The 13,414-nt window shown below is 37.5% G+C and overlaps 1 protein-coding gene across 1 annotated transcript in view; it reads left to right on the top strand.

Moving 5' to 3' along the window:
* Positions 1-13,414, top strand: part of UCK1 (uridine-cytidine kinase 1) — a 1,125,034-nt gene that overhangs the window by 972,893 nt on the left and 138,727 nt on the right. The window contains exon 6 of the mRNA XM_044058256.1: positions 10,916-10,964. Within this exon, the coding sequence (XP_043914191.1) occupies positions 10,916-10,964 (49 nt within the window). The remainder of the gene's footprint in view (positions 1-10,915; positions 10,965-13,414) is intronic.

Consider the following 13,414-nt stretch of genomic DNA (forward strand, 5'->3'; position numbering starts at 1 on the left):
AATAATGGGTATAGTTCCCCATACTAAAGGGGTGGCCTAAGCCACAAAACGATGGGCTAGGCTTGTAAATGCCCTCGGGCAGATAGCCTAGTATGAACCTATGAACCTATGAACCTATGAACCATAGAATTTTATTAATCCGCTCTAATTCTAACACTGTACTTTACCTTAGGAAAAAAAAAAACATTTCCCTGATGTTACCACTGTTCAGAAAAATTATATCTGAATGTGTGTTGGGATTTAATTGATGTATCACTAAAGGAAACTGTTTCTGTTTCCAGGCTTTTTCTTTTTTTTTGTTAATTTGAGACTTTGTAATTATGTTTGTATCAATCACTTAATTAATGTGATTGTAGTATGAATGTTTGAAATATCTATATATCAAATACAAAATATCAATAAAAACAATATAAATGTTCAGATTACTGTAAACAGTAAACACTGGAACTACAAAAGATCACAAAAGGAAAATCCTTTTGCAGTCTTTACCCACAAATCCTTCAGTAACACTATGTCCTAGTTTATCTAAATTATGGTAGTGTTACAGTAAATGTTTTTGTAAAGTAAGGCATTATTATGCCTGCTAACCTTGTCTCTAACCCTGCACCTTACTTTAGAAAAACCCTTTCCATAACACTACCACTACATAAGACATCTTGGCCTTGGACACACGCGCAAACACGCGCACACACACACACACACACACACACACACACACACACACACACACACACACACAAAGCACTGCATCTATCCCTTTACCTAACACTAACCCTAACTTGCAAACAGTCACACAAGCTGAATCTATCCTCTTACCTAACTCTCAGTCTAACCTACGTGCATGTACACAACCACACACTTGCATCCCTGCCATGACCCCACTTACCTCTTTTGACAAAACAGACACTTTGCAACACAGACATTCAACAGAACATTTGGCAAAATATCCAGCCCTGCAACTCTTTAGGTATATGTACCTTTGATAAACTGCAGGGAATCCAGATGAAATTTTAAAATTATTGCTAAAATTAAGATTTTTAGAATTGCAAGTTTAATGTAATGAACTCTGGAAGCTGGTGATAATCTATAGGTCAAGTATTGCAACGGATCCATCCACTAACCATACAACTCATTCTTCCTGGCCACCTTAGGAGCCTGTTTTTTCCATGAAGTGAGAGATCTATGACCGATTAATTCATGGGGTGAGAGCTGGTCAGCGTGGGAGAAGGATCTGCTGTCTGTTCAGTAGGGATTAGATTTCTTGTGGAATGCCCTGTCCCCATCTGTACTGGAGATGTCCTGAAATGGCTTGGTGTATATTATCCATGCCACTATATATGACACAGCCAAAGCCCTGACTGTCTTACAGACGTGACTCGTCTACATCCATAGTTCTACTGAAGAGCATGTGCCTGAGCATGAAGTCCCCACCTTCACTTTGAGGGAAAGCAGGCAGGTTCTGACACTTCATTCGCATTTACACACACACACACACACACATACACACACACACACACACACACACACACACACACACACACACACACACACACACACACTCACCCTAACTGCTTGTCAAACTTGAGTTGCCTGTGTTGTATTCAGGGATTTTATCCCTCTATTCCAGTGGACTGGAGCTGTCATCTAATACAAAGGTAAGAGATGATGCAAGGGTAAAGGATACAACTTATGAGTCAGTAGTTGAAGCATTTTTATTATGGGTGCTTTTGATGTTGACCATGTGATCAGAGCATCTGAAGTATTTGATGAAAGAAAAGCTATAGGTTTCTTGACTGTCACAGTTTTTGAACAGTTCAATATAATATTCAAAGAAATTCTAACAGATCTGATGTGAAGCAGTATGAATGTGTTTGGACATTTGGAAGTAAGGGAACCCCGGGGATCACTTCTGTGGCTCTGCTCAACAGGGGCACAGGAAAATAATTTTCTTGGGTGGCGAAAGCCAGGGTACATTTTTGGCTAGGCTTATATAAGCCCTAGGGCAAATAGCTTAATGAACCATCGGCCACGTTGCTGATGGGTTGATAATCCCATTTCATAGCACATCCAGTGATAGCGTGGGATGGTGTTAGGCTTCGAATAGTGTAGATTAATAGAAACTTAAGAAATAGTTGAATACTGTAATGAGAACTGTAATGGCCTGGGAGAGTGTTGCCTTTTGTCCAAAAAAAAGCATGAAAATGAAACTTGAGCAGTACTGGATTAAGAAAACTGTAGCAGTGTAATATTTAAAGAAATGTGTGGAAATGTAGTGAGCTTTAAAAATAATCCCAGTATTAATTTTTGACTGTGCACACCTCTGCATTGCAGTCTGATGGTGAGCTATGTCACATGATGATGCATTATATGGATAGTTACATGCTGGGGAACCCCCTCACCTCCGATGTGTGTACCTGTGAAAGAAGAAGGCATGTTCTAAAATTCAAACCAAAACCAGAGGAACACATTTTGGGACCTATAAATGAAAAGACTTACAGTTAGTTCAGAGGTAGTATGAGTTGGCTACATGGTTATTGAAGTTACTGCAGTCTCTCTCTGCTGGGGTTATACATTTAGAGTTGGAGCTCAAATTGTATCATACTGTTTGTCTGGTCTCTGAATATCTTATTTTGGCCTTAAAAGCCACAGGCAATAAGAACCCAAAATATTTGAGGTTAAATATGTATTTCCTGAATATTGTATGCTATGTTTTATTCAGTTTCTTGTGCAGGTTATGTACTGTTTGCATATTTATTTGAAAAGAAAATGCTTTAAGTTATTTCAGATTCATAATTTTATTATCTAACTTTGAATTCTTGTGGCTGATGTTTTACTTAGTAGCTTAGTAACTTGTGTATTTTATTGGTAGCTGCAGCTGTGTGCTGTCTGCTCAGAGCTGTTTGCCACAGTATTGCCCTTCTTTGCCTTTAGTTTGAGCTCCTTTTCTGTAAACCTCTGATTTGTTCTTGCTGAAGCTCTTCTGCATCAGTGAGGGAGTGGACAGTGACACCCCGCTTGCAGTCATTGGCAGATTTGGTTAGCCAAAGGTCAGGGTTCAAGGCATAGAGGTCATAAAAGTATGTACCAAAAAGGAGGGGTCCTAGTACTCTCACTGTGGTACTCCATTGGTTATTTTATTTTGGTACTTTTCCGTTATCGGGGCAACATTTCAAACGCCATTAGAACATTATTTTATAGGAGTTGTGGCGAGATACACATAGAAAAGGTATAATGGCATGGATGCCTGTTGTCTGTTACCCTGGTTTCTATAGCGTCAACATTTCAAATGCTTGCTATGCCTCAAAACCCTGTCCACGATATCGAATACAGTTCTTTATAATAAAAGGGAGCCAAACATTTAAAGAAAAACAAAATGTAGTCCTGCTGCTATAAAGACAAAACCCCACCAGGAAGAGCAGCTATACGGGGTGTACAAAAGGGGGCGTTTCAATGCTTTCACCGGTCTGTGCAAAAATCATTACTTACAGAAGCCCCCTCTCCCCCCTCACTTGACTGCAATCCTCGACTTGTAGAGCTCGACCATACAGCTGCTTAGTTACCAAAAGCAGCTGTGACAGTATTGTGTGTGGCTGCCTCCACATTACAAGTGTTTAATTCACTATAACACATCAAGCAGCAGATAATCGGCATTTATTTCCTGAACAAGAACCACCACGGAATTGTAATGATTGACATTAGCAACTCATATTAATACTGGCTAGTATACCACAAACTGATGAAAACGACGTGATTTTGCATCCACGCACATTCTGAGTAATCCTTAACCATGTACCAGAAAAATGAAACATTCTTCTAAAGACAGAGGAAGTGAATAAATGGGGTCTGTACCACGCTGCTTTTTCAGAGCAATAAAAACCAGGAAAAAATATTATGTATTATGATCCTCGCCCATTTAACAAACAATTTTACTGGGCTGATGACAAAATGCAAGTCAAGTTAGGAACCATGCCTCTCAGCCTGTTTGTGCAAGAAATCTGAACAAAGCCTAAAATAATTGGGGGGAGGGGGGCAAATGGCCAAAAATACAACATATAACTTGTATTATTCTATCAGCTTTCTCATTTTATAAAAATATTATTAGGCAGTTAACCAGGGTAATGGACAACAGGCATCCACGCCATTATACCTTTTGTATGTGCATCTTGCCACAACTCTGTTGTAATGACATTAAAAGTGTTGCCCCGATAACGGAAAAGTACCTTTATTTTTTTACTTAATTAAGTAGTCTTAATTATGTGAGTTCTCTCCTTGAACCAGTTTCCAGTTGATCTTACCCCGCAAGAATCAACCATTTAGTTATTTTAGTTGTTTGTTACATTGCTAGCATGGGGTACAGTGTTGAAAGCGCTCATCAGATTTAGATATGCTTTGTGGACTGAGTGGCTACAGTCCAGTGCCTCTGTAACCTTTTCTAAAGAAGTTTACCAGGCTGAGTAGACATGATCTGACCAAACTGCTGTGGGTCCAGTTGTTCTGGATTTTAATGTCACAGTTTGAGAAATCAGATATGAAATGTTCCATGGCCTTGCAGATTAGGCTAGTTAGGCTGATGGGCTTGTAACTCCTGGGGTCTGTAGTAAGGCTCCCACATTACAGTTGTTTCTAAAGCTCAGGGAGAGAATGCAGTATGGCCTCAGCATAAGGAGAGGGATGACTTTGTTATCTTTATTCAGGGATTCAAAAGTGTTTGTAATCTGAACTAAAATAGCTAAGGGTAATGGGTGAGTTTTTTTCAACTCTTACGCTCAAACATAAGGCAATTCATTCTGTCCATAATGTCAGATGTGGACTGTCTGAATTATGATGAAATTCAACACTGTTTATATGAATGTTTAAATGGAGTCCTGAATCGTACAGAAAAAAATCAAAGCTCACTGAAGCCACATAGATGACACAGTGTGAGTGATTATATTGCAGAAATAAGCACATACTTTCATAGATGGGTGAATCCATTACAAGTTAGTGTATTTGAAATGCTTGGGACTGTACGATAAAGGAGCATGCACTCAGTATTTTACCTGAGGACATGGGAATCTGGTTAGGAGATTTGGAATGTAATACTGCTGATGAAATGGTATCTGTATAGGCAGTAGAGTACAGCTCCATTAAGGGGGGTACACAGACCCACTCATGGGTATAATGGAACTGATGAGGTAAATCTAAACATCCATAGCAGGTTACACAGGCACAAGGGCAAACATTTTGTTATGTATAGGCCTCATCTATTGCCCTGGAAACATGTTTCTTTAAGACAGTGGATCACATAGCACGGGATCAGTGGCAGGAATATGGATGTTGGTCTTTAGTGTGTTGCAACTTTTATTAGCCCCCCCCCCTTACATAGCTGTAGTTCTCACACAGAAATAGCAACACAGCAATGGTAAGCTGTCTTTAAGTTACACTTCTAGATATCCACAAGGTCCTGTACCCTATCCAGGCAAGGATATAGGTTCATAGGTTGGTACTAGGCTATCGGCCCTAGAGCCTATACAAGCCTAGCCATAACAATTCCCTGGCTATTTCTTCCCACGCTATTTACTTCCTGGAGCTCTGTCTAGCAAGGGCGACTGACATGATATAGAAACTATTACTAAGATGGATGCTGCAAGTATAACTATTAAGTCTACAGTTGTTGGAGAGAGAGAGTTCCTTCTCAGATGCACTGGCTTGGCCACAGAATGAGGGTCTTTTCAGGTGCCATTGACCAGGGTTTAGCTGGATTTGAAATCTGAACAGGGAGACTAGCAAGTGATAGTGTTTGATATCCGAACAGATGTTCTAATAGGAAAGGGGTTTGTAACACAGTAACCTGTGCATGTGCACACAGAGCCAAGCACAGAGGTAATCACATGAAAAGGTAGAAGCATTGAGACTGTCAGACTCTTCACCTCTGTTAGAGTCTGGTAATGTGGTCGTTTCATATAAAGAATTAGGTGGTGGCAGTACCCCTGGAGTCACAGCTCTCATAAAAAGTACTGGGCTTCCTGTAGAAGTGTTACTACATTGAAGAAATGCTTGTTAGTAGTAAATCTAAATACAAGACAGTTGTCAAAAAGAACTTGACTTTCTTTGGAAGAAGACCTAAGGTGAGTTACAAAGAGCTATGTCAGGTGCAGCTATTGGACCTCACTTTGCAAAACTTGAGGAGGGAGCCATGGGCCTTTAATGGCAGAGGGTGGGTCTGTACAGACTGTGGACATCTGAGAAAGTGCTAGAGAGAGAGGAGAGTTGATATAGCAGCTGCTAGGCCCAAGGACCTACCACAGGGCAGTTCTGGACAGAGCCCGTGTTGTTCCTTTTTCAGACCATTTGGACATAAAGCTTACAAGAAGGAGGCTTATGCAAATATTTTTATTGGCCAGGCATTGCTGAAGACATAAAAGGGTACTGCATGATGTGTAAGTACTGGAAAAAGGGTAAAAAGGCAGAAATAAAACTAAAGTTGCCTTGAAGTCATTGTCAGTTATTGAGGAACTTTCAGAGAGCAGCAATAAATACTGTTAGCACAAGGAAGAGGTATCGTAGTGGTCGTGGATTCTGCTATTAGGGTCTCTATGTCCGTGTCTGTTTTCTCCATCTCTAGAGGTAAAAAGGGTAGCAAGTGATTTGCTAGAGATTTTCAGCAGGGTAATTTTTCACAAGGAGATGCTAACAGAATGAGGGGCTACCTTTTTGTCAGACCAGCTGACTTTATTGTGGGAGTGCTGTAGGGTATAACAGGTCTACTGTATGCAAACACGTGGCTTGGTGGAGATGTTCAGCTCTGCTCTCATAACCGTGCTAAGAGCATTTGCAGACCAGTTTAGGTAGGACTGGGACACGTATCTGACCATCTCTTTGCATATATTGAGGTACCCTAATAATCCACAGGTTTGCCACCATTTGAGTTACTATATGGCCACGGGCTGAGACTCGTGCTGGTTTAGGGTGTGAGTGCAGTTCTGACTGAGAGCCTCTTATACAGTATTTTGTTTAGCAGAATAATAGCAAGACCAGGAACCTGTGTGTTTGGAGGAGACCAGGACCAAGCACTTTGTATTTAAGTTGTGTTCAACATCTGTGTTTTATTAAGCAGTAGTATAGCTAGGGTGGGGTGAAGGGGGCCACTCTCCCAGGTGCAAAGTGTTAGGGGGCATGATTGACTGATCACGAGCACACACTAGTAACAGTGCATAACAGCTTTTTATGCCAGTATTGCATTTGTGGTCAAAGCTGAGCACTGTAGAGCTCCTTGTGTGGTGTAAACTGTAGCACCTTGCCAGAGGTTGAGAGAAAAAAAAGATGTGGCTTTTGTTTCTTTTTTCCCCGAAGACAAATGTGAGCAATGCAATGTTCAGTATGTGGTGTAAACTGTAGCAAATGCTTGCTACAAATTTTTTCGTTTTCTTCCTTTTCTTTTTTCTTTAGACAAATCTGAGCACTGTAGCATCCGAAGTGTGGTAGTATAAACTGCAGCAACTGCTTAGCAAGCAGTTGGTGCAGCTTAAATGAAAAACAGGTTTTTGTTTGTTCTTGTTTTTTTTAAATACAGATCTGAAAGTTGTAGCACACTGTGCATGGCATAAACTGTAGCAACTCCTTGCTATAGTTTAAAAATGTTTTTGGCCTTTTTATAACTTAAGTTCTTTAGCACCCAGCTTTCTTTATGCATAAACTTTAGCTTTTTTTTGCTGTCAGCTGAGAAAGGATAGGTGGGGGTGGTGTGCAGAAATGGGACTTGGACTCCTGTAATTCAGGAGCACCGGTTACCAGATCAGACTTTTTTTTTGCTCTTTGGTGAAGAGCTGTGGGGATGTGGGTTTGCTGTAGGAAGCCGATTGGTACAATGGTGCAGTTGGCTTATTACATAGTAAGGCAACTTTCTTTTTTTTTTCTATTCGCTATTCACTTAAGAGCTGAGGTGGTGGGCGCTACATCGGAAATGGCACTGGGTGCTAGTTAAGGCCACTACAGCTGTATTCTAAAGGTAATCTGACTTGTTTTCTGTTGAAGACTATAGACATTAATTTTGTTTTGGAAGATCCAACTTTTAAGTTCCATTGAATGAATAAAACTGTTTTTGTACAGAAAACTGTCATTTCATCTGCTTTAATTTTCCACAGCTGTTATACATAGAAGCTCTGAATTCTTCAAACAGTAGTACAATTAACATGAATACAGGAAAAGACTTTAAAGATAAATTGTATGATTGTTGTAAGACAAATTATACGCAAAGGGTGTGGTGCAGCAGTTTTAGAAGCTAGGTGCCAAAACCGAGCAGTTAGAGAGTTATTTTTGTTTATTTGTAGTTTCTTATGTTTCATCAGGTGGTAAGCCTTCCCACATTCATTTCTACACTTAGGTCTTCAAGGTTATATAGGGGATTTTTGATGAAAGTATTTTATTTGGAAATTCTACTGCAGTTGTTGCACTGTGTTTTTATAACCAAGCTGACCCAGAAATAGGCCCATATGGATCAGCTATCTACCCCGATCAAGAAATCTATATAAATAAAATAATCTGTCAGTTTTAGTATCTGTTTCAAGCAGGTAAATGTGTTTATTTATGTACTGGCCTTTCTGTTTAGCAGTACTTACTTTCATGTGCATCCTAGGAGCTGTACAGCAACACTGTTACAGCAAGCAGAACAGCAGAGATTCTGTAGCACAAAGTCCTGTAATGCAGCTAACTGATCCATGGTGGTATGTACGAGTACAAACTGTAGCACCGTAATGGTCAGATAAAGACAGGTAGTACACTTGCTTCAATTATTCAGCCACTAGTGGGGGAAGTAGACCACACAGACTGTGTGCTCAAGTTTTTAGAGCTGTGGCAAGCAGTTTTCAATCCATTCTGTGTATACTGTACCCCTGTGCCAACTGTTTAACTGTATTGGCATATGTAATATACATCAAAATGGAACAGAGAGAAGAGTGCCCAAAGTAACAAATAAAACGAAACCAACACAGTCCTGGCACTATAGAAGGTTGAAAATAATTTTTTTTAAGCACAGCGAAATGTGGAACTAACAGCTTTATTGCATTAACGCAATTACACCACAATAGCGTTTTCGTCTTCAATTATACTTTCTCAGATGCAAAACGGATTTACCAAGCTGTGACTTCCTTTTATACAACACACAATACATACAATTATTTATTCAACTAATTAAAATCAATGCTTTAAAATCATTCCGTTCCTTAAAATGAAATACATTTAAAAAAACCTCATGTTGACAAGTATAAACTAATTGATTAACATTTGCACATGTTACGGAATATACAAACCAACAGTGAATGATAAACTACTTGTATTGTATAAAAATCTTATATTATATTAATAATATGTAAAATTTAGAAAATATATATATAAATATTAAATATATATATATATATATATATATATATATATATATATATACATGTACAAAAATTATATAAAAAATGTATATAGAAATGTATAAAAATATAAACATCCCAACTATGCCACTCAGTGTTCAAGCTTTAACCTATTATTTTCTGTAGCTAAGATTTTTTTCTTTACAGTTTATTTATAATTTAACAGCTCTCATCTTTAAAATGGGTACTATAGATAGATGTTCATTAATTCCTGGGTGCTTATTAGCCTCCAACACCAACTGCCAAAAAAGCTCCCTCACATCTATCCTGGTTTCCCATGCACCACCCCTAGGGTCAGGGACTGTCTTTTCCAAAACAAAAACATGTCCACTTGAAATTTTTGCAATCCAGTGTATGTTTATATAATGCCTTATCTTGTATCCTTACAGCATTCATATGTTCGTACGCCCTCCTCTTTAATTTACGTGTGGTCTTGCCCACATAAATTGCCCCACATACTTTACATAAAGCAAGGTAAATAACCCCCTCACTATTACAATTGGCAAAGGTGTCAGCTTCAATGATCTTCCCTCTGTCTACAATATACACCTTGTCCTGATTAATAATGTAGGGACACTGCGGGCAAGACCCACACTTGTGTGTTCTTTTCCTTCTCTGACTAATAACCTTCTTTTCTTGTTCTAGAAGGTCCTTAAGGTTTCTTCATTTCTTGTAACTAAATTTTAAATACCCATTTTAAAGATGAAAGCTGCTAAATTATAAATAAATTGTAAAGAAAAAATCTTAGCTATAGAAAATAATAGGTTAAAGCTTGAACATTGAGTGGTGTAGTTGGGATGTTTATATTTTTATACATTTCTATATACATTTTTTATATAATTTTATACATGTATGTATATATATATATATATATATATATATATATATATATATATAATATTTATATATAATTTTTTATAATTTTTACGTATTCTTAATATAATGTAAGATTTTTATACAATACAATTAGTTTATCATTCACTGTTGGTTTGTATATTCCGTAACATGTGCAAATGTTAATCAATTAGTTTATACTCGTCAACATGAGGTTTTTTAAATGTATTTCATTTTAAGGAACGGAATGATTTTAAAGCATTGATTTTAATTGCTTGAATAAATAATTGTATGTATTGTGTGTTGTATAAAAGGAAGTCACAGCTTGGTAAATCCGTTTTGCATTTGAGGAAGTATAATTGAAGAGGAAAACGCTATTTTGGTGTAATTGCATTAATGCAATAAAGCTGTTGGTTCCACATTTCGCTGTGCTTAAAAAAATTTATTTTCAAACTCCTAGAGTGCCAGGACTGTGTTGATATGTAATGTACATATTATAGTTGGTACAAAATGTATTTACCAGGCATTCTTGGTGACAAGTTATTCATTTCAGATTGTGTACTCCACAATACACATTTTATATTTGGAGAAATACCTGCTTGAGCCAGTGATTGTTATTATTGGGTTATTGTTATTTATAATGTTATGTTTACAATATTTTTGTTTTCATTTTATTTTTGTAGACAAAGAAATACGTAGATGTGATTATACCCCGAGGTGTCGACAACATGGGTAAGGAGTAAAAAATGAATTGCACATAGTTTTGATTTCTTAACCTTCACAACTTCTCCTAAGGATAATTACGGAGTTAGTCATATGGACCAGTATTGCTTAACAAATATTCTTTCAGCATATCAGATGAAATACAAAAAGTCATTTCTTCACAGCAGTAGTAATTCAGAGTAAAAAGAAACAAGAAATGTATTAAAAGTATACATGTTACAAACGTCCTAAGGACCGTTTTACTGTCACTCAGTCATGTAGTGTAGCAATCTGTTCCCTTTTTCCTACATTGCATGAAAGTCCTGTTGCTTTTTTTAAACAAGAAACGTCTTTATTGAATTCTCACTTATGACTAGGCAGTCACATACTTAAATAAATGAAAACAAACAATACTGATATATTTTCAGTTGCAAGCATTATATGTCACATATAATCTTCTGTACAGTCATTATCAGTCAAATATTATGCAGCTCATTCAATTCCTGCCTTCCCTTAAACCTCATTCCTCCTCCGAAACATTATTTTGCATGTATTGTTCCCACAGTTCTCATTTTTTCTATGTAATTTACTTCTACCCTTTTCTGGAGATCCCACTTCCAGTTTTCTTATCTCTGTTACTATATTCACTACTTCTAGTACAGTTGGTTTAGACTTCGATTTCTATTTTCTAGTAATTGCTTTTTTGGCAGCCACTAGAATTAAACTCAGCAATGCCTTACTATGTCTGGACAACTCAGCTTCTGTGTTACAGCTCAAACAAATTTTCCTTTGTTACACCAATTTGCTCACCCAATATTTCTGACAGAATATTCTCCAGGAATTTTTAATGTCTGCAAAATCATTACACTGCCAAAAATATGCTCCCAATTACCTCTTTCCTACCCATCACTCCTCCAGCACTTCCAATCCACATCCTTTGGAGTCTGCTTGGGGTATAAGAATACCTATGTAAACACTTCCAAGCAAAGATCTTTCCATTGTTTTTTGTGAATTGCTTTATCCATTTTCTCTTCCCAATCCTAACATCCTCTGGTTGATTCATATAGTTTTAATGCAATATTTTATATGCCCTGCTTCTGTTCTAGATTATATTGAAAACTCTACTAGTGCTGTTTTTTCACTTATGATCCCTCTATCACTTTTTCTTTGCCTAATATGTGATCTCAGTTGTTGATAAGGGAAGGCAGTCTGTAGCCTGAGTCCAAAATGTTTAGCCTCTTCCCATTTTATTACCTTTCTCTAATTATTTTGATCCCAACACCTTGGTTCCTTTGCCAGCTTTCTCCAGTAAATTCTTGCCCACTCTTGCGTATTCTCTGTACTCCCTAATTGCAGTCATCCCTATCGACAGACCCCCGCCCTTCTCCATTCCTGTGTTGGTTTTGTTTTTAGAATTCTTTCTGCTACTTTATGAATGTAGTATTCTGTATGGTTATTGTTATTAAGGATTTGCATCAAAAGTCCCACTCTCTACTTGTTTCTTAAGCTTCTCCCATTTCATCATCATCCTTTTCCACTTGGAATTATATCTTTCTGCTTGTGCTATGTATAGGATCCTTAACTATGTAGCTCTGAAATACCCCCCCAAATCAGGTAATCCTAAACCTCCTTGTTCTTTTGTAAGGATCAACTTATCCCACTTGACTCCTGCCCTCTTGCCCTCCTAGATAAAATCTTTCAGCTCTTTATTAATTGCCACCCACAACTTCTCCTCTGGTTGATAAAAATATGCCTGACCTGCATATAAAACTAAAGGGATTAAAAAACATTTTCACTACTTATATTTTGCTATCCACATCCATAAAATAGTGCTTCCCATTTCTAAGTTTTTGTATTATCTTTTGTTTAGTCTGTTCCCCCCATATTCTTAGCTGCCATAACAAAATATTTGTTAATCCATACACTTAAATTCTTTATTTTATCACATCCCCATAAGTATAGGTAGCGCTGAACCAATTTATGTGTAGGTACCTAGTTTATAGCCATTGCCTTTTTTTTTATCTTCATTGATTTTGTATCCAGAAAAGATTTGAAATAGTCTCAGAATGTTCCACAACACCAAAATGTCCTTTTCTGGTTTTATCAAGTATAAAATAATATCATCTGCAAATAAAGCCAACTTTTCTTGATTACCATATCATTTAAATTTCTGAATTTCTGAGTCCCTTATTTTCTTTGCCAGTGATTCTAGATATAACACAAATAAAGGAGAAAGAGCACACCCCTGCCTAATTCTTCTGCTCAAACAGAACTTATCAAAGAGGAACCCCCACTAAAATGTTCATCTCCGATACCTCCTGTATCCTCCTAATCAACCTTATACTTTTATCAGGGAATGCAAATGCTTCCATTGCCATACTCTTAAAATCCCAGCTTACTCTGTCACATGCTTTGTTTGCATCAAGACCCCCCAACAACAATGGTATTTTCTTACATTCTACTTCCTCCTGGATCATCAT

This window comes from Protopterus annectens, chromosome 16.part0 (assembly GCF_019279795.1).
Source record: "Protopterus annectens isolate FY-2018-M chromosome 16.part0, PAN1.0, whole genome shotgun sequence".
Lineage (NCBI taxonomy): Eukaryota > Metazoa > Chordata > Ceratodontiformes > Protopteridae > Protopterus > Protopterus annectens.